This window comes from Mustela putorius, unplaced genomic scaffold (assembly GCF_011764305.1).
Source record: "Mustela putorius furo isolate JIRA1106 unplaced genomic scaffold, ASM1176430v1.1 tig00001680_pilon_pilon_pilon, whole genome shotgun sequence".
In the NCBI taxonomy this organism is placed as follows: Eukaryota; Metazoa; Chordata; class Mammalia; order Carnivora; family Mustelidae; genus Mustela; species Mustela putorius.
Genome location: NW_025421840.1, coordinates 211605 through 231740, shown reverse-complemented (window position 1 = coordinate 231740; position 20136 = coordinate 211605). Strand labels below are relative to the sequence as shown.

The 20136-nt window shown below is 35.9% G+C and overlaps 1 protein-coding gene and 1 non-coding gene across 2 annotated transcripts in view; both read right to left on the bottom strand.

Annotated features, from left to right (window-relative positions):
- The window catches only part of CNTNAP2 (contactin associated protein 2), a 1133692-nt gene that overhangs the window by 1054713 nt on the left and 58843 nt on the right, over positions 1 to 20136 (bottom strand). Inside the window, exons 3-5 of the mRNA XM_045087941.1 lie at positions 14027 to 14230; positions 9010 to 9194; positions 3364 to 3507 (exon numbers count right to left, since the gene is read on the bottom strand). Of these exons, the coding sequence (XP_044943876.1) occupies positions 3364 to 3507; positions 9010 to 9194; positions 14027 to 14230 (533 nt within the window). The remainder of the gene's footprint in view (positions 1 to 3363; positions 3508 to 9009; positions 9195 to 14026; positions 14231 to 20136) is intronic.
- Positions 11107 to 11241, bottom strand: LOC123394184. The gene has a single exon (XR_006608947.1). It is a non-coding gene; the product is annotated as a U4 spliceosomal RNA (small nuclear RNA).

The following is a 20136-nucleotide window of genomic DNA, read 5'->3' as shown; positions in this document are numbered from 1 at the left end:
TTGTCTCCTGGATGGCCTGCGTTCAGTGTTCATTCATATATTACTAGTCTCACGATGAACTATGGTCATTTGGTTGTTATTTATTAATTGATAACATGGGATAAATATTCTTGGTTTTTATCCCCATACCTAATACATATGAATTAATATTAACTGGGTACCATCAGCATAATTGTGATTATTTCAGATTATTGTTATATTAAATTCCCTTGAAGTGTGCATGCATTATAATGAATTCATGCCTCTGAAAATAGTAGTATGAATGTACAAAATGAAAACTAACTTGTGATAACTGAAGCCTATTCCTTTCTTCTTACTCTCTTTCTACTCTGTTCCAAAATATTTTGATTTTCCATTCAGACACACTAAATGTTGTATTCCAGTGCGTTAGTACCTTCCTTTTAAAGGTCTGGAAATCTACGTTTGCTTCTGACTTCTTTTAACCCACCGTAGTATTCTGAGCAAGACAATTTGTTCACATTTTCATCTGGTCCTTCAATTACTTATTCACAACAACACGACACCACAAGATATCTAGGTTTAGACGGATCTTTCTTCCATTTCAGCACATTAACCGTTACAGCCAAGGCAGGCTGTCCCTCTGAATTAATATTCAAACTAAATTTGCATTGTAGCTTCACAGGTAATTATTTTTAACTACTTACTTTTACTGATGAAAAGAACTGCCTTTGCCTAATAATTAAGATGTTATAACTGACCACATACCCATGTTGCAGGGAATGTCTCCCAACAAAATTAAAGGTCCTTTCTGGGTAAAGGTGCTGAACTCAATGTATAATGAGGTATTGGCAGGGGTCATCAAGAAGACTTTGCCAGTTAACCCATGGGCAGGACTCAGACAACTGGAGATTCCTCTGCAGTACTCGAAATGTGTGTTCCCCACACCAAGATACAGGCTTGATCTGGAGATGTGGTGTAGAAGCTATGTGACCTGGTACTGAACTGGTGATGGCCTTCTGTATCCATAACTGAATCCAGTTAGGACCTCTATGTAAACTTTTAAGACGTGGCAAGCAAGTGCAGAGATGTACTCATCTTGGGGCTTCCCAGGACAAGCCTAGACGTTCCCTTGCTTATTAAACCTGCCACCTACCAATGTGGGGTGGTAGGTCTCTTTCTTCTGTCTCTTCCTGCCTCTGGATGCTGGTTGCAGATTACACCCAAGTAGCTGTCCAAGAGACTGTGGACAAATATTAGGGAATGGGTGCATGCATGGAAATGAGTGCAAGATGACTGTTGAATCACTTTCACTGAAATACAACCGCCTGACATTTTTAAACAATATTTTGATTATTTATTTGATAGAGAGAGAGATCACAAGTAGGCAGAGAGGCAGGCAGAGAGAGAGGGAAGAAGCAGGCTCCCTGCTGAGCAGAGAGCCCGATGCGGGCCTCCATCCCAGGACCTTGAGATCATGACCGGAGCCGAAGGTAGAGGCTTTAACCCACTGAGCCACCCAGGTGCCCCAGCCACCTGAAATCTTTTAATGCAGATCTTTTAAAGCAAATTTCCTTCATAAATATTTGTCCTTTTACAGGTAATTACAAAATGTCCCACTTTTCTCTAGTCTGTCTAAAATGTTAATATGTACATATATTTTTGTTTAAAAGTTTATTCTATGTCTGCTCATTCTATTTCAACAAATATGATATAGATAATTTATGCTTTACTAAATATCTTTGTTACTCAAGCTAAAATAGCACTTACAACCACAATATATTTTGCAGTTAAAGCTGCTCTAGGATTGAGCCTCCATAGTAAAATTCTTTATAATTCAGGTACCTAATGAGTGCATCTCAGGACCAACTGGGAGGTTTGGGCAGAAATAATATTTTACCTCTTCTTAAAGGTGCAAAAAATAGAGAAAGTATTCTGATGATTTGGATTCTATACCTTTTTATATTAAGCAATGATTTCTGAGAAAACAAAAAGACCTGGTGCTGTTTTAGCCAAAGCTTAAAAGAGGGTATGTATTAATACTGTTCTAGGTAAGAAATAACATAGTATGTAAGGAGTCCATGACCTCGGGGGTCAGACACTGTGGACCCACTCACATTCAATCATCTTGGAAAGTTATTTTTCCAGGCAAAATCTCAGTTTTTTTTTTCCATCTACAAAATGTGTATAGCATCTCTACTTACTTTGTAGTCCTGTTCTCAGATTGTCATAAAAGTAGTATTCCTAGCACAGTGCCTGCTACCTATAAGTGGAACTATTACTATTTTTCTCTTTAGCCAATATATTTTATGAGATAATTTCAAAGTTGAACATTTTATTCAGTACAAATTTATTATTTTGAAGAAAAATAATTAAACAAAAATTTCATGTTAAATTATTATTTTATGCCTACTAATTTTCATACGCAGCCTGAACTTCTGTTCATTCATGAAGGGATTTCTATTTATCCAATCATTTTGTGAAAACCCTAGGCTCATACGTCGGGCAACAGACCATCAGAGCTCTTTGGGAATACAATGCAAACACTCCTAACATTATCTACTGCCAGTGGCTCTCAAATGTGGGCCTCTGGAATCCCAAACTCTCCCCAAACAACACTTGTAGGTTGAAGTTAATTCCTGTTCCTGGAGATCCATGGGGAACACATACTGAACTTCTCAGCTGTTATCTTTCAGTGATCCTAAGAAGTGTCAAAGGGAGGCAGGTATGCTAGAGTGTTCTTCAATTTTTGCTCTCCTGTTTGAAAGAGTTAAACCTAGGAATGACTCACAGCAGAGCTAGAAGAAGATCACTATTAAGTCTACGCCGTGGCTTTTACTATCCAATGGTAGTCAATTCTTATTCAACTGCCTATACTTAGTATGTTTTGGGCTTTCACAAAAACTGTATTTATCTGGATGAGTTATCTTTGGAAACAAAGAAATGAATATGGTAAAGCTCCTCGATATAACAATTTTAAAATATAGAATTAAATGACAAACGAAGTGGAGGTGGATGCTCATATCATATATGATAAGACATCTGGAAACATGATGCTGCCAATTTACAGGCTGAACTTCAGGGACAAAACAGACACCGAGGAATGCCTGAGCCACATCCCTCTGATATGGGGAATCCAGAAACACTGGGTCAAAACCCTGTGCCCCATCTAAGTAAAGCTTACCATCTACTGTAAGCTAATTTAACTCAAAAATCATTATTTACTTTCAGAGTATACCCACTATCTACTTTTTTAGGTTATTCTAAAGTTAGTTTTACACTGTGAGCCCAACATAAGCATGATGGCAAATGCTATGACGACATTGTTGTTGTTCAACACTCCAGAAAAAAACAAAATTTCTTTGATTTTTCTATGAACCGCTATTTTGGAGTGAACAATCTTACCACATTTGAGGGCTCTAGTTTCTTCCTTCTCGCGAGATCAGTTATGTTGATACCATTGTAATTAATGCTTTCCATGCAGCCTTTGAAGTTCTTTCTACTGCTGGAACTTGGCTTCCCAGAGAAAGGTATGCCTCCAAAGGTTATCTTTGAGAAAAGAAAAAAATGTAAATATTCACACTGTATTCAACTTAAAAAAATATTCACAATAAATTAGACAAAACTATTAATACAACTAAGGTCAGTTATACAACCAACGTTTGTATATCTCTCCCAGAATATACAGACATTTTTTTCTGCCTCCAGAATCTGCTGCATATTAATTATGCTGTTACGGAAGTATACAACAGTATTATTAATTCTATAAATCAGACTATTAACAAGAAAATAGCAATAATCTTTTGTAGCCACTCAAAAGCATTTCATAAATTTTCCTGAAATGTTTTAAAAGATTTTGTTTAGCAGCCTTCTTTTATTGCATAATACCAAAAACACATTTTTATGAATATCAAAGACATACTACTAATAAGTGCTTCTAGTCATCATGAGATAGACCAGTACTACTGTAATACAATGATAAACCCTATACCATGTAGACTTATTTTAATCTAAATGACCATTAAAGTCAAATAGTCACTAGACTAATTTTTAATATAGAAAATAGTTCAAAAAGTCTCATTACTACATTGTTTAAGAACACATTAGGAGATGGGGGCTTTTATTTGAGCACTACAGGCTTAGAGATGTCATAGGTCTTCTGAATCCTACGGAATATGGTGGATGCCCTTTACTGTGATTCTCTGTCTACTATCACTATAAACAGAGAGGATGTCTTTTTCCTTACATCTCTGGCCAAATTACAGTGCCATAGTGTCAATTTCCTATAATACAAAATTATATTTAATATACGTATTGCCATCATGACATTTACTGCTAATAGTGAAATAGTGGTAAATAAATCTAAATGCTAACCAGAGCTTCAATACCAAGATATATAAACCAGATGTTATTTCTCTTTTAATTATTATTCAATGTTACCATTATCAACTTTTCCTATAAAACTTTGAAAACGAAAGCAATAGTTAACACATTTTTGAATGTCAAGACTTCATATTTGAAACACAGGCACAGATCTTTGGGTTCTAGGAGGCCATTAGCAAATTATGTTCTTTTATTTAGTGTCATGGCATTTTAGATGCTAAGTTTTTATGGAAAAAAGCACAAATTAATGATAGTTTATGAGAATATAAAATAATAAAAGACCTCACTTAAAATAAAATTTATTAATAATGGTTAGTTGAATATGTATTATTTGCCATAGAGTTTATATATGAAAGAAGGGAAAACTGAAAATAAATATATAAAAAAGAATTAAGAAATGACAAAAGGAAAATCATAGAATGATCTAAAATAGTAGAATTATTAGGAAAATATTTTCAAGGGGCACTAAAATGAACTTATTAGGTACTAAATAAGTATACATAATACCAAAGGTAGAATTACTGATAATTTATAATTATGTGGAGTGCTTTATTCCCTGCCTATGGTTCATGTTACCAATTCTTTCCCAGTTGATGGTAATAAAAATCTATGCTTAACAACATGCAGCATCAAATTTTAAACATTATTACTAAATACCAGTTTAAACATACTGTCTCATTCTTTCTCCATGTGCTGTTGGGATGATGATTAAAAACACTCCTATGTTTCCCTGTTTTGAGCAACCCTCAGCACAAGTCCTCCATCACTGTCCGAGGTGCCCTACTGAAGCAACACAGGCTCGGTTTACCAGAATTCCTGACAACTAAGAGCTGTGGGTTCAAATCCCAATTCCTAATGTAGCTAATCCTATGAAAATAGGTTGCCGCTTCTCCTGATTATGTATTTTCATCAGTAAAATGAAGTATCTGGGCCACAAAATATTTCCTGAAGTTATAATTATTCAGAAAGAAAAAAAAATTGTTGCAATTGTTAGATTACTCACCAGACACTCATATAACTCATACAACTGGCTTATTAATTAATGATATTATCATTCAATAACAGCCCTGAGTTTAATGAAATAGTCACGTTGACTATTTTGTTAGCTACCGAGAGTTTACAAAATGTGGCCGAGATGGCTAGATATTTCTCAGTGTCCTTTTTCCCTACCTTCTTTAGGAAAATAAGAATGCTTTTCAGCTGTGCACACTGCAGCCAGGATACCACATTTACCAACCTCTGAATCCAGTTTTGGTGTTGCAAGATTAAAGTAGTAAGACTGTGTGACTCCAAAAACTATAATTAAAAGGGGAAGGGAGCGCAACCTTCTTTACTCTTCCTTCCCACTGGAATGCAGGACGGAGTGGGCACAGCCATCTGGGGAGTGATGTGCGATGGGACTGGAGCGCAGCAAGGTAAAAGGAGACTGGGGTCTTAATGACCATGACGCTGCCATTTGAGCTGAGGGCTCCCCGCCTACAACTACCTTATATATGGCGGAGAATAAAGGAGCATCTGTTACATGCGGTCTAATTAATCATAACTGATACATATGGTCATTTCTATTCCTTCCTATCGCCTCCTCATATAATAATGCTCTGACAAATGTGCTATTACATTAATTTTCCAAAAGGGGACTATAATGTGTCCACTGTCACACAACCAGTGAGGAGCAAAAAGGGACACAAACCCAGGACTTTTGGTCCAGTCTGAGTCACACAACTGATTCTCTACAATCCTCCCTAGTTTCTTTCTAAAATCCTAGCCGAGTTCTACAACTATCAAGGGGCACTTCCTTCCACTACCTCCCAAGCAGAAATGTATTGCAAAGGCAATGGCATAACATCCACAGGGGCTATCCTGGAAATAGCTGAAGAAAAGAGAGAAGCTAGGCCAAACATCAGTGTGCAGTTCTGCCCTTTGGCTGAGAAGAAAAATGTGTATCTGTTTACCTCTGTACCCTTCTCAGGGTACCATGCTGCTAGGAGCTTGCCTGCCCATGGCGTTTGGCACACTTTGCAGTATAATTGGGCTCCAGGAGGTGATAAGGTGAACTCTTAAGCCACCTTCCACAAAAGATGCCCACACTGAGCTAATTCAAAGGACCAAACTTGTTTTCTACCGCCTCTTTCATGACGTACATCTCTAGGAATAGTGCTAGGTATTAACTTACCCCTATGATGTGCTGAACCCTGCTCAGACCAGCTCACGAGCACAGACAGTTCAACAGAGCCATTGTTAAATTACATAGTTTCAGATCACATTACACAAGTAGTAGCTACTAGGAACTCATCTCTATATTTTCATTAGTATGTACAATCTTGAGATTACTTATATGTCTACACATGACGGGAATACCCTATCACAGTGTGGTATAATATATTTGGTCTTTGTTCCCAGTTCCTGGGAGCCCCTAAAACCCTTGGAATGTCCTGGGCTACAGGAATGTTTTCAGTTATTCATAACAAGCCTCCTTTGAGGTCTGAGTCTAGTTACTACATGGACGAGTGAGAGGGGTGTGTGTGAAGACACGGAGGGACTGACTCAACTCAAAGGACTCAGGATTCTTTATCAGTAAATCTGACTTTCTTCCCAGTGTCTCCCTCTAACAATGTCTCAGGCGCTGTCATCTACAGCTCAGGTTCTCAAAGGTGGTATGTATATTCATGGGCTTCAAAGTGTCCATGAAACTGCTGACCCTGAGTGTGTGCGTGAATATTCATGAATTCCATCACAAACTCAATACAGTCTATGACCCCAAATTTTTAATTCTGTTTTTTGAAAATTGGAATTGTGTTTGCCCATTGCTAATGTTCCAGGATCCCTCATCTGTCCTATGGTACTTCAAAAGTTTATTAATGGAAGGTAAATAATTCATCTTTAAGTTCTCTCATACAGTGGGAGATAAGCCACCTAAGCCAAGAAATGTACTAATTTAGAAAAAAAATAAAACTTCTAGGATTTTCATATTCTTTCCCTTGCAACAATCATTATGCTTTAAGGAGATTTTTTTGGAGATTTATTTTCTGATAAGCTTAAATTTATTTTAATGTTAAGATCTCAATATCAGGGTTTATATAGCATAATCTATTTTAAATTCCTATTTAGGAATATATATAATATATTCACCTCACAGAAAATTTAGAAATTATTTAAGTATATAAAGAAAATAAACACAATTGTAAATCCTAACTTTTTCAATTACCTTATCGTGAGCCTATTTCACATTTTTAAAAATTCATGTAAGATACTGATTAACACACATACGTGTGTATGTATAAAAATAACTTCAAAACTGAGGCCAAGGCACACTGAGTTTGCACAGGAAATTCATAGGGTCACAGCCACTATACACTTTCTATTTTTAAAGGATACGCAAAATATTTGATACGTTCTGGGCATTATGGGAAACACTAGTCTGAGCCAGTTCACCATTCCAACAACCTGCTACACTGCTTTTAATAATTTCCTGTCCTAGTGAAGGTGGGTTTTTTTTTTAATCATTTCTCTCATAAAAACATGTCAATAAAAGTAAAAGTGGAACAGAAGATGAAGATGGCAGTCAAATTGGATTCCAAAATCTGAGGAGTTGTACCGTCAGGGACACTCAACCCATCAGCAAGTAATCACTGTTATTTTAAGAACTAAATAAAATATATTTTTCGTTTATTTTATCTGTATTTTTTAATAGTTACCAAGAGGTTAAGACAAACATTTATTAAGGTGTCTGACTTTAACTATTACAGAATGGTCTAGAACAGCTGTGGAAAAATTAGTAACACCTTGAGGGTTCCATGAAGTAAGAAAGTTTAGAAACCCCTCGCTAACTAATATTTCATCCTATTTATTTTCCTGCTATGCTCTTTTTGTTCATTTAGTGTTATCCCTTTTCTCTAGGAATATATAACACTGTGATGAACATCTTGAAGAACTCTTATCTCTATATTTGATTAACATTTTTGGTGGGTATTTTAAGTTTGAACTGCTCTCTAAATAATTTATTAAAAAACCTGAAATGCCTATCTGTTTAATAAAGGAATATACAGTTTTTAGGGGACCAATATGATTACTTTTTGACCTTTGATCATTTGGAGGATAAAATATGTCCTTTTATTTATGGACAACCTCTTAAAATATTCTATATTTTACTTTATTTCTTCTATGATAATTATATCTGAGAAAATAGAACCCAACAAAAGAACTATCTATAGTCATGAAGTCATAAATAACAATATAAATCAGAACTCAGGATTTCTTAAGTCAATATTTTGTAACAAATGTTGGGCAATGCTGTATTTATAATATATTATCTATTCTCAAGAATAATAGAGGATTTATACCATCATCAACTACCAATGGAAAGATTACAACTTATATTTGTTCTGGACTTAATAAACTGCCCTGCTGACATGATAAATGGTCTGCTCCCTTTAAATGATTACTTCGGTACCAAGATTTTTAAAATATTTCAAAGACTCATAATTACAAACTTAGAAATGAATAAAATGACAGTGTTAATAGATTAGGCCCTCAAGTTGAAGGACAATTTTTCTTTGGAGAATAAAACAAATGGGGCAGGCAGGCATGTGACTGACAAGGACACAAAGACCCAGCAGGAGACCGAGGCAGCCACTCAAGACGGAGGACAAGGCGCGTCCCGCAGCTCACCTCGTAGTCCAGGTCCAGGTAGTCGAACTCTCCGTTGGTGCGGAAGTGCTGCACGCCCCTGTCCAGGGTGAGGTTGATGCTCCGGCCCTGGCGCTCAATGACCATCGAGTGCCAGTGGTGATCATCCAGAAGACTCCCGGTCGTCACGGACGTGTGGCCGTAGATGGGGCCGAGCTGGTTGCTTCCTGAGCCATGGAAGGAACAGAAACGAGGCAGTGACACCACAGCGACTCTGCGCAGCGGCCAGCTTCCATCAGGGCCATGGGCTGGCGCGCCACTCAAGTCCTGTCCACTGACGCGAGCGTGGGGGAACCAGCATGGAACTCTACCTAACAATAGTTTCATATTCAAAATACATAAAAGCTATTCAAGATGGAAAACATCTCCTTTAAAAAAATAGAAAAAAAGAGAATGAGGGTTTTTTGTTGTTGTTGTTTGTTTGTTTGTTTGTTTTGTTTTGTTTTTTACTGTGCCATGAATTGTGCTAAGTTTGACAGGGTCCTTACAAAGTCAGTGTCTCACAGTGCTGGAACCCAGGGCTGGATTCTCAGGCTGACTCCACGACTGGCTTGCCCTATAATCACAGGCAAGCAGGCAGCTTCGGTGAGCTTACGCTGCCTCATGCAGGAAATGGAGAAAATCAGGGTGCCAGCTTTACAGGGTTGCTATGATGATTAAAGTAATGAGTACATGCAAAGAACTTAACCAACTTCTTGGCATATAGTGAACATCAGCTAAAAGTTACCTGTTAACAGGCTTTTATTGTTGCTATTATTCTTATTATTGGTCAAGAAAACACAGCATGACACTTTCCAATTTTCCCTGACTCCAAAAGCACTGATTTTAACTACAATGTAATATTTAACGGCATAGAAAATTAACTCAAGTTATATTTTAAAATAAAAACTTGCAAAAATATGTATGAAGCATTAATCTAGCTTTGGAAATAGATTTCCATGGCAACAAGACTATAAATGAGAGTGAAATGTTGTGAGAATCCAAAATGTTTACTCAGGTCATCTCTGGAAACTGTTTACATGTTTTATACTTATCTTCTATTTTGTCTAATCAAGTCTTGCTTTTCATGGTCAAGTACAATTAAGTGCTATAAAAATACAACATGGTTTCAGAATAAATAGTATCACAGAAACAGGAGAAACACACAATTAAGGCACTGAATTATTTCCTATTGTCCCCCCCCCCCCCATTTAGGATACTACTGCTGCCTATACCTGACATTTTCTATGTCTTTTCTTGATCAGATTTTCTTTCCTTCTGGTGGTGAAACCAAATGTGCCTGTGACTGGGACTGTGATTATGGCTGTCTTTCCATGTGGCAGTGGGGCAGAGAGGGACAGAGAAAAGTAGGAATAAGTCTAAATGAAAGTATACACTCTATTTTACTACTTTAAATTACTTTAAATGACTAGAACACAGAGTAGCAGCTAGATGTGCCTGATATTGAGGTAATGGCATTTTAAAAGGCACAGTGGACATATGAGTGAGTGCATTTCCACGACTGTCATAAATTCCAATCAGTCAATAAAACTCTGTAAGTCAACTGCTTTCCAGTGAAACGGTAATGACCTTTCTCGGAGGTCAGAGGCTCAGGCACTAGTTTCAGAACAATAATGTCATACCTATAGAAAGCACGGTGGCTTTTAAAATGTTCCTCTGTGTGTTTCACTTTTTAAAAAAAGGAGAAAGGTTTGAGAGAAAGTAAACATCCTTAGATATGTTTCAATTGCTCCCAGTGTGTATGCATATTTTTTGTATGCATATTTTTAAAAAGTACTTACATTTTGTTTTCTGATATCTACCCCCCAAGCCTCCTATTTCTCCTTATCATCTAATAAGAATCCTTCAAAAATGATTTAGGACTATTTTTTCCCCAGGCAATACATGAATACCTATACTCATTGTAAGTAGAGAATTGTATGAAGAATTAATATAGGTACAACATTCATCACTCATTTCCACTAGTAAACATAGTGTGGTCTATTTCTTTCCAATTTTTTTCCTATAAATATATTTAATTATATACATATACAGTTATGTGTGTATATATAATCAATATAAAATACTGAGATATTATTTATAATATTTTATACTACAGTTTTAATGTTTTATGGTATTTTTGATAGAATTAAAATTTTTCACAGACATTTTAATTAGCAATAATTGCACCTCGGATAAACCTCATTGGCTACGATACTGCCACTGCGCAAAGCTTCACACACATTTTAAATGCATTATCAACATATTTCTATATGCTTAGCTTTTTTTTTTTTTTTTTCAATTTTTGACACTGTGATCAATATTGCCAAGTATATCCTTGGACTTAAACCCTATAGCCATTTTTCATTATTTCCTTATGATTACTGGGCTAAAATATACGGGCAATTTTTAGATATCTGAAGACACTGTCAAATTGTTTTCCTGAAAATATTTTCTGATGTAAAGAGCAGTACAAAGAATCTTGTCACATACTCAATATTTATATGATTTTTAAATTGATTTACTTAACAAAAATTAGTCATTATTTTATTGTCCATTAATTTCATAGATAGTGCAGTTGAGCATCTGTTGTTCACAGAATACTAACAATTTTTCTTCTATGAATTACCTTTTATGTCCTATGCTTACATTCTTAGGGAGTGGTATAAATTTCTACTCATGAATGACATTAAATTTCCATATTTAACATTTGCGTTTTTCAAGTTTCACATTCATTATATCTTAATGTAAAGAATCCAATATTTTTGTGTAATTAAGTGATCCAGCTTTCTGTGCGATTTTCTTCATTTTTTTCTTATAGAAACTATAATTTCTATCAGATTTGAAATGGGTACAGTTTTATAATAAGGGTAAATATTTACAGATACTGTATCAAGTATTATCAACAACAACAACAACAACAAAAAACCTAATGGAAACTGCACTTTTGAGTATAATATCAATTTTCAAAGTAATAAAATTTAATACATAGAACACAAGCCATATTCGGGAATGTCTGGACCACTCAGACTGATTAGTGAGTCAAAAAGGCAGGATCTGTGCTCGCTTCGGCAGCTCATATACTAAAAAGGCAGGATCTGGTTTTGCGTTCTTTTTTTTTTAGTTTTAAGATTTTGGTTATTTATTTGACGTAGAAAGACAGTGAGAGAGGGAACTCAAACCGGGGGAGTGGGGGAGGGAGAAGCAAGTTTCCTGCAAAAAAGCTGGATGCGGGGCTTGATACCAGGACCCTGGGATCATGACCTGAGCCAAAGACAGAAGCCACCGAGACACCCCTGTTTTTGTATTCTTACTTTAAGTTTTGTGGCTTTCTACTGGGATGAATTTAACATGTGAACTTTACCTATTAATATATTTTAGACATAGTATTTTTGTAGAATTCTGTTATTATTTACAACAGAAAAATTTATGGAAAGTGTGATGCCCTCCAAAAACTTCTTGCATAAATCCTGACATTTTTAGCCAAGCAAGAGACTTAAAGACACTTAAAAACAAAACAAAACAAAAACTTCCAAAACAAAATGGGCACTCATTCAAGTTCAACTCATTCTCCAGCCAATACTTTATTTCTCTGATTCCTGATTCTCTGATTTCTAGTTAGATTTTGTTTGAAAATTCAGTTCCACATTTCTCATCTTTTCTTAACCTAAGTCAATAAAACCACTGTCCTTTCTATTACACTAAGAGAAAAATCAACAGGAACCTCTACAGGGCCCAAGCCAATATTTACCTGTCTGTCTCCATCTTAGGTGAATTCAACACAACAGACACCTCTTTTCTTCCCTGGTCTCTGATACCACATGCTCTAATTTCGTCCTGCTCACTCCCCTCGGTCTCCAGGTAACACCTCCTCTCAATCTCATTCATACACGCAACTCCCTAATAGAAATCTCAACACTGATGTCTAATAAGCAACTAAAATGCACCATGTCCATTTCAGACCTCCTCTATTAGAGGAAACTAATAATCTTTTATTAGCAGAAGCTCTGTAGAGAAAATAGAGAGTCACGTCTACTTCTGAAAATGGCAGTTAAGTCCCTTAGGTATCCAGGAATTCGCCTTTATTTATTCTCTTTCTTTCTCAATACAAATCATGCTGAACTTGCCACTAAAATCATCTCCCAACTAGACCTGCTTCCCTGCCTCTCCACTGACAGCCACCTCTGCAAACCAGGGCCATCTCTCACTTGCCTTATACTGAAATCTGGCTTTGCTTCTCACGCAAATGCAAGCATTTTCTTTTACAGGAATCTCAACACACATTTAAAAATAAGATCATGATGCCATATAGTTTAAAGCCTACCAACAGCTTCTCTTTCTTAAATAATAATAAACCCTTTACCATGCTGTACAGGATCTTACAGGACTGGAACAATCCCCAACTTACAGATCTTGTTTTCTTTCCCACCAACTCACTTCATCTACCCACAGCAGCCTCTTCCTAACTCCCTGAGTACGCCAGATCTTTGTCTGTAGTGACTGCTCCCTTGCTCTTCTCAATATTCTCATGGCCAGTTCAAGTCATAACTGAGATCTCAGCTCGTGTGTCTTCTCGGGGAGAATGTTCCTCAATGCATATTCTAATGCGGACCTTTCTTGTCTCTGCAGTATCCTTTATCATTTTAGCTTATTTACTTGATTTCAAACTACCCATCCTTATTTGAAGTCATTGCTTTTAAGTTGTTTAAAAATAATAATGGATAATATAATGTCTGACCTCCTCCATGGGTCATAAACTTCATGAACTTAAGGACCTTCTCTATTTGTTCACCACTGTCTCAGATATTAGTATAGTACCTTGCTTAGGATGAATACATAACAATTATTTTTTAATGAATAAGTCTATATGGATCAAAATGCATTAAACCACTATGGGTTAAAGATGAATTTGTAAGATAACAAGAACTGTTTTTTTATCATTTTACACTTTAAGGATTAAGCAACATTAGCATTTTACTAATGAGAAGATTAATAAATAATGCCAAACGTCAGAACATACCTAGGTTTAAGCTGAAGACCAGCTTGGCTTTTTTCAGTTCCAGGGTAATGTAATCCCCTTGCTGTCCTTCCCCATGCAAGATCACCCCTTCACTTTCAGAGGTTTTAAATTTCAAAGCAATGACATCTTTCAGGGTCTTCATCTTCTTGTTTCTGAATCTATATGGCAATACAACGTGGCCATCAAAGTTGATAACATCGGCCCCTAAAAGAAGAAACGAATAACATTTTATTTTAGTTCTTATATGTCAGCACTCAGTGTGAAATATACCCACTTCCAATGGGTGTCTGCACAGGATAAATGATAAAGAAGTAGTTTTTCCTGAAAAATCTGGAGTCCTGTGTTCTTGTTCTTGTTCTGGTTCTTCTTTTGATTTAACTGTGTGTTCTGAAATAAATTTTATGGAAATAGTCATAAAAAATGATCAAAGAAAACTTCATTAGTATCAAATCTTACTTTAATTATAATACCAACAACATAAATTCCATTAACTACTTATATGCTTCAAATTTTAACTTGGCAGTCTAGAGTTTACTTGAAAGAAGTAAAACTTTTAATCCTTGATAATCGACAAGATTTTAATATTTTCCTTCTTAAATGGGGCTAATTACTCATGATTTCTAAATATACATTTTGCTCACAAATCTTTTTTTTTTTTTTTTGACAAAAACACGAAGGATCCCGGAATGCCGGGTTTGATGGTATACTCACTTTTCTAATGGTTTTAATATTCTACTCCAATTTCAATAAACACTATGGAAGTACATTACGGCTAAGTGAACTACAAGAACCTTCTTGCTATTTCCTCTTGGACCTCATATCTGACTCAAATTTCTTATTAGCCTCTTGTCTTTGGAAAGGCTGCCCATGATTTTGACTACACTGAACAAGGACATCCCTACCCATATACATTAGTAGAACAAATACACTGTGACTAGAGTAACTCTAATTTGATTTTAGATAATTTTATTGAAGACAGGAAATTATATAAACTTTTTAAAAATATTAACAATATTGTCACCACTCTCAAAAACAGGTGATGGTGGGGAGGGGATTGCTGGATTAGTTTCATAACTGCTACTTATTCCCACCAGAAATGGAAAATAACACAAATCTTACTTATGCACTACTGTTTAGTAAGTTCCAAATCCATGGAATGACTCAAAAATGAACTGTAATTATTCAGAGCTCATTTTGAGTACAAATGGAAACCTAGTTATCATAATTAGACCTTTGTCATTAAAAATATTTTTAAATATCTGTTTCTTTTAGTTTTTAATTTTAAATAATTGAAAACCTCGTCAAACTGGATAGCTCTAATTACTTTAGAATTCTAAGCCTGAATGAAGCTTGCCTCTCTCGGTTTGGAGCAAGGTCTTGCTGAAGAATTTCACAGTGACACTGGAAAAAAAAATTACAGTAAGTTTAAAGCCTGCTGGAGAAATATTTTCTCGTCTCAGGTCCTAGTTCTCTGGACCCTGTTTACTTCCATTGCCATAGGGAATACTATGGTCCCCAGCACCCAGGTCATAAGGGCATGGCACCTCCGGGAGCCTCATGGACATGCAGAGCTCCCACAGCCACATCCATTCTTTCTGTGTACTACCTGCCATTACAAGTTCTGCTCTTAGTTAATGTTTATTTAATTAAGAGAATTGTTGCATTTGAAAATGTTCAGAAAGAGAAATATAACTTTGCACTTTAAGTTTTCATTCTTATAGTCAGTTCTTTACTGTCCATAAAAAGACCTTCTTAATCAACAAAATTCTGTTCTCTAAGACTGTAAATCACAGTGGTTTATTTTACTATGGGGGGATCAACCATTAAATTTAGGCTTCTGCTAACACTGCAAAGCCAATTAGACTCTAGCTTAATCATCTACACTGTCACAGCTGAATTCCAATTGCAGTATTTTTATCATCTGTGATGAGAGGTAAGAGAGAAAAAAAATGGAATCTGATTATAACATCCCAGGTTGAATTTATAATCTAGCAGTTGGTAGAAATTACTTTTTGTCTTGAAAAGCGCATAAACGAAAAGTCAGGAGGAAGGAGTAAATTCTGAACTCCAGAAAGTGATTTTGCAGTCAATTTTATGTCAGTGACAGTTGAATAATAGACACATCATTGTTTTATACACCTTCAATATATATTAATTGACATAAAATATTCCCCATTCATCTCTTAGGAAGTAAACGTTCCCTGAGCTTGGGCAGAGGAAAGAATCCATCCCGCCCGTATCTTCTCCTAAATCAAAATCTACAATCTGTTCCAGGTACAGAGTAGTACAAATGTTGGTGTTTCTCTCCCTCACTTACAGGGCAATGGAAAAAGTAAGAGAAAGGATGGATATGGTTTATTTCTTCAGAGAGTCCTAGAATATTAGCAAAAGCATAAAGGAATGCTATTTGTGTGAACTAAACCTCATCTTACAAATGTTAAGTGGTCAGTGGTCAAGTTGAGAAATTGATAAAATGTTCTGCAAGCCAGATCTCTTATATTATGAAATCAAAGTTGCTCTTCGATGGCTGGATTAAAGCTTGCATAATATCAGCCTACAGATGTGAGCTCACAGATGTCTATGACATCACAAAATTCCTAGAAATAATCTGTGATATAAAATTCATATAGAAATACATACCATAAACTTTAAACAGAGTCTGGGATATTGTTAAATCTATCAGAATTTAATTCTATTTCCTACAAGAATATATTTAAATTTCATTTGACATCTAATAATATGTTGTGCTTATTCTGGGACAAGCCACCTTTTTTCCCCTATTACCCTGATTGCTTATCACTCCCTAGAATTAAGTTTTCTATGCAGTGATTAAATATGTATGGTTGAACTGTTTAAGCAATCTTAGCAACAACAATGGCTAGTCAAAGTGTGAATGCAAAATCACAGTGCTTCCACATTTTTGTTTCTAACAATAACTCAGAGAGTTGGTAATGTGCCCAGTTCATTAAAACATCAAAGGAGAGAAGGCTTTTTGCTTTTCTTTTTAATTTCAACGTTAGTCTTTATTTTCTGATTTTACAGAAGAAATTCTGGAGAGGAGGGTTCACCATCTAAAGATTTTAATATTTAAAACAATACCTTTGCTATATTTTTACTACAAATTTAATATATATTTACTATTGAAAGGAAATTAAATAAAACTGAAACAGAGAATGTATAAAGTGAACCCCAAACCCAGGAGATCACCAATATGATCAATATGGAGGGAAGTTGGTGCACAGCTTTCTAGATGTTAACACATTTGTTTATTTATCCACTTCCCTCCCTATTTCATGTATGGTATTACCCATACATTACTATATAGAGACATATGCATAGATGTGTGTGTACATGTGTATGTGGGTGTGGGGGGGTATGTATGGGCGCAACAGAAACACAAAAACAAAAATGTCATTTTCTTGGTTATGGCTCAAAATGTTCACTTGAGTTTTGGGTAATATAATATTTATAAATATTAGTTGGGAAATTGTATATTTTAGCTAATTAATATGTTTTACTGACCTTCATGCACCAAGGCACTTATATAAAGTAAGAATATATATAATCTGAAATGGTAATTTATCCTACTTACTTGAAAATATGAAAAATGTAGGGGCGCCTGGGTGGCTCAGTCGGTTAAGCATCTGACTCTTGGTTTTGGCTTGGGTCATGATCTCAGGGTCCTGAGATTTAGCCCCGCCTGGGGCTCCATGCTTGGCCTGAACTGGCATGAGATTCTCTCCCCCTTTCTCTCTCCCTCCCACTCTGCTCTGGAAGTAAAGTTTAAAAATACATGAAAAGTGGGATTTTCTTAGTTTTGCAAATGTTGCATAAATGCCAATCTATTTTTTCTAAGTCAGAGGCCAGTATTTTTAATATATTGACCATTCTTTACAAAACAGCATGCCTGCCATCTTTACTCTCTTTCCATTCACTTCTATTCTTGACAGCATTTTCCCTACCTAATACATTCATGTGCTCATACATTTACAGCAAGATATATGCTCTCCTCCTTTGAAAATGTGTGCATCAGAGACTTTCTGTTCCTCCACCCCGATGCCCAGTACCTAGTGCCTCAGAAACGGCTGATACTCACTCAGTATATGTTGTTCGATCATTATATGTCGTCATTCCTATTTCAATAAATTGGATTACAATATTATAGGCACTATTGTTTTATACTTTTTCATTAGAAATAAGAATCACTAGATTGCAAGAAATTTCAGGAATCATTCTGATCCTTCTTGGTGCTATAATTAATTATATATCCAAGGTTTCAACTGTTAGAGAAAAAGAATGGCAATATTGGGCTACTTTTTGTGGTTGGGGGGTGGAATTCACTCCCTTATTATTAATTGACTCAGTATTATTCAACCAATAGACATTAACTCTGGAGGAACATGATGTATCTCATCTCATCTGCGTACTGCTTTGATCTGATTAATTTCTTTCTTCTAACTCTCTGCCTTTTCTTTCAATGTATCTGTGGTTTAAACCTAAATAAATAGTTAAAATATATCCCGGAATGTCAATAACAGCTAATTTAGAGTAATAGCAGCAAATGAGCCTTGTCCAAATGCTTCAAAAAAATTATCTAGATATACACTGTGAAAAGTCACTTCTATTCTGGGAAAATATAAAACTAAAACAAAGATCTTCAAGGCTCCTTCATGAAGGGCAGCATCTCACAGTCTGTGCATTATTTCTCTTTAAAATGTGCTGCTTCGCCCTGAGATACTTGGGTATTCCACTCATGGTGGAATGACAAAATATCATCATGGCGTCTGGTGTTATTTTTCCAACAAACCGGATTCCAGTATCTAACTTCCTAGAAAATCCACATGGAGCGTCCACATGAAAATCTAACTCTTTGTGTCCAACATGTAATTCCCCTGCTCTCGTATCGACTACCCACTCAGGACAGAGATCTGAGGCTTTCTGAAGCATCTCCCTGCCTCACGTGCCCACATCCACTCAGTTCCAAGCCCTGTAAAATAGAGCACGTCTACAGTTTCCAAACAGATGGCTTACTTTATATGCACGACCACCAGGTTACCATCACCTCACACAGTATCTACTAACACCACTCGTGGACAATTCCCATCCTCCAGCATAATTTAAATTAAATCTATCCTCCACAAAGATGCTAAAAATATCTCTCTGAAATAAACTCTGTCGCCCAAAAACTCTTCAGCATAGTCTGCAAAACCCTGCCTTCTTCCACAGCTCCCATTTTACTGCCATTTTTCTCTTTATGTGCTAACTGTGGTAAACTGACTGGATCCCTTGCTCACAATCTAGTACCTTCCCTCGTGCTGTGCTCTCTTCTTTCAACAAACAGCTGTGTGTGTGTGTGTGTGTGTGCACACGCGCGCGTGTGTTTGTGTGTGTGTGTGTGTGTGTGTGTGCATCCACACGTGTGTGTCTGTGGGTGCGTGTGTGCATAATCTAGTTTAAGTTTAGGTATCCTCCAAGTTTCAGATAATTCCCCCTTACTAGAAAAGCTTTCTTTGTATGAAATAGCCCTTGCCGACCATCCCAATGGCACCCTTGCACACTTTTATCCTATCACTTCTCATCTTATGTTAAAATGATCTCTTGATGGGTCTCATTTCCTCTGTGGATTTTACACTTTCCTAAGGTACAGATTTTGGATTGTTCTACGTTGTATTTCTGGCACAATAAATACTTCTGAAACTGATCTAAATGTAATTGGTGTTTGAGACAAGGTAAAAAGAGAACTCCACATTTTTATTTTCCTTCCAAACCGTACCTGGTACAATGCAGTTTACTCTCTAAGAGTACAGACTCATGAATGATTTAGTGGCATGTATTTATATAAATATTACAACTGTGGGCCTCTTATGTGAATAAATAGCTTAAAGCACCAAATCCTTTTATTATACTCACAGTCGAGTTCTTTCTTTATAAGTCAGAGACTAAAACATCTAACTCTACTACAAATTTAAATGTAAAATGTATGTATATTTTTCTAACTGAATAAATTGAAAATGCTTTCTTTTTAACAAATTTAATTCTACTTGAGATATATATATTGATATTTCATAATATTTTATAAAGAAGCAAGATGGACTTGCTCTCTGTATTTT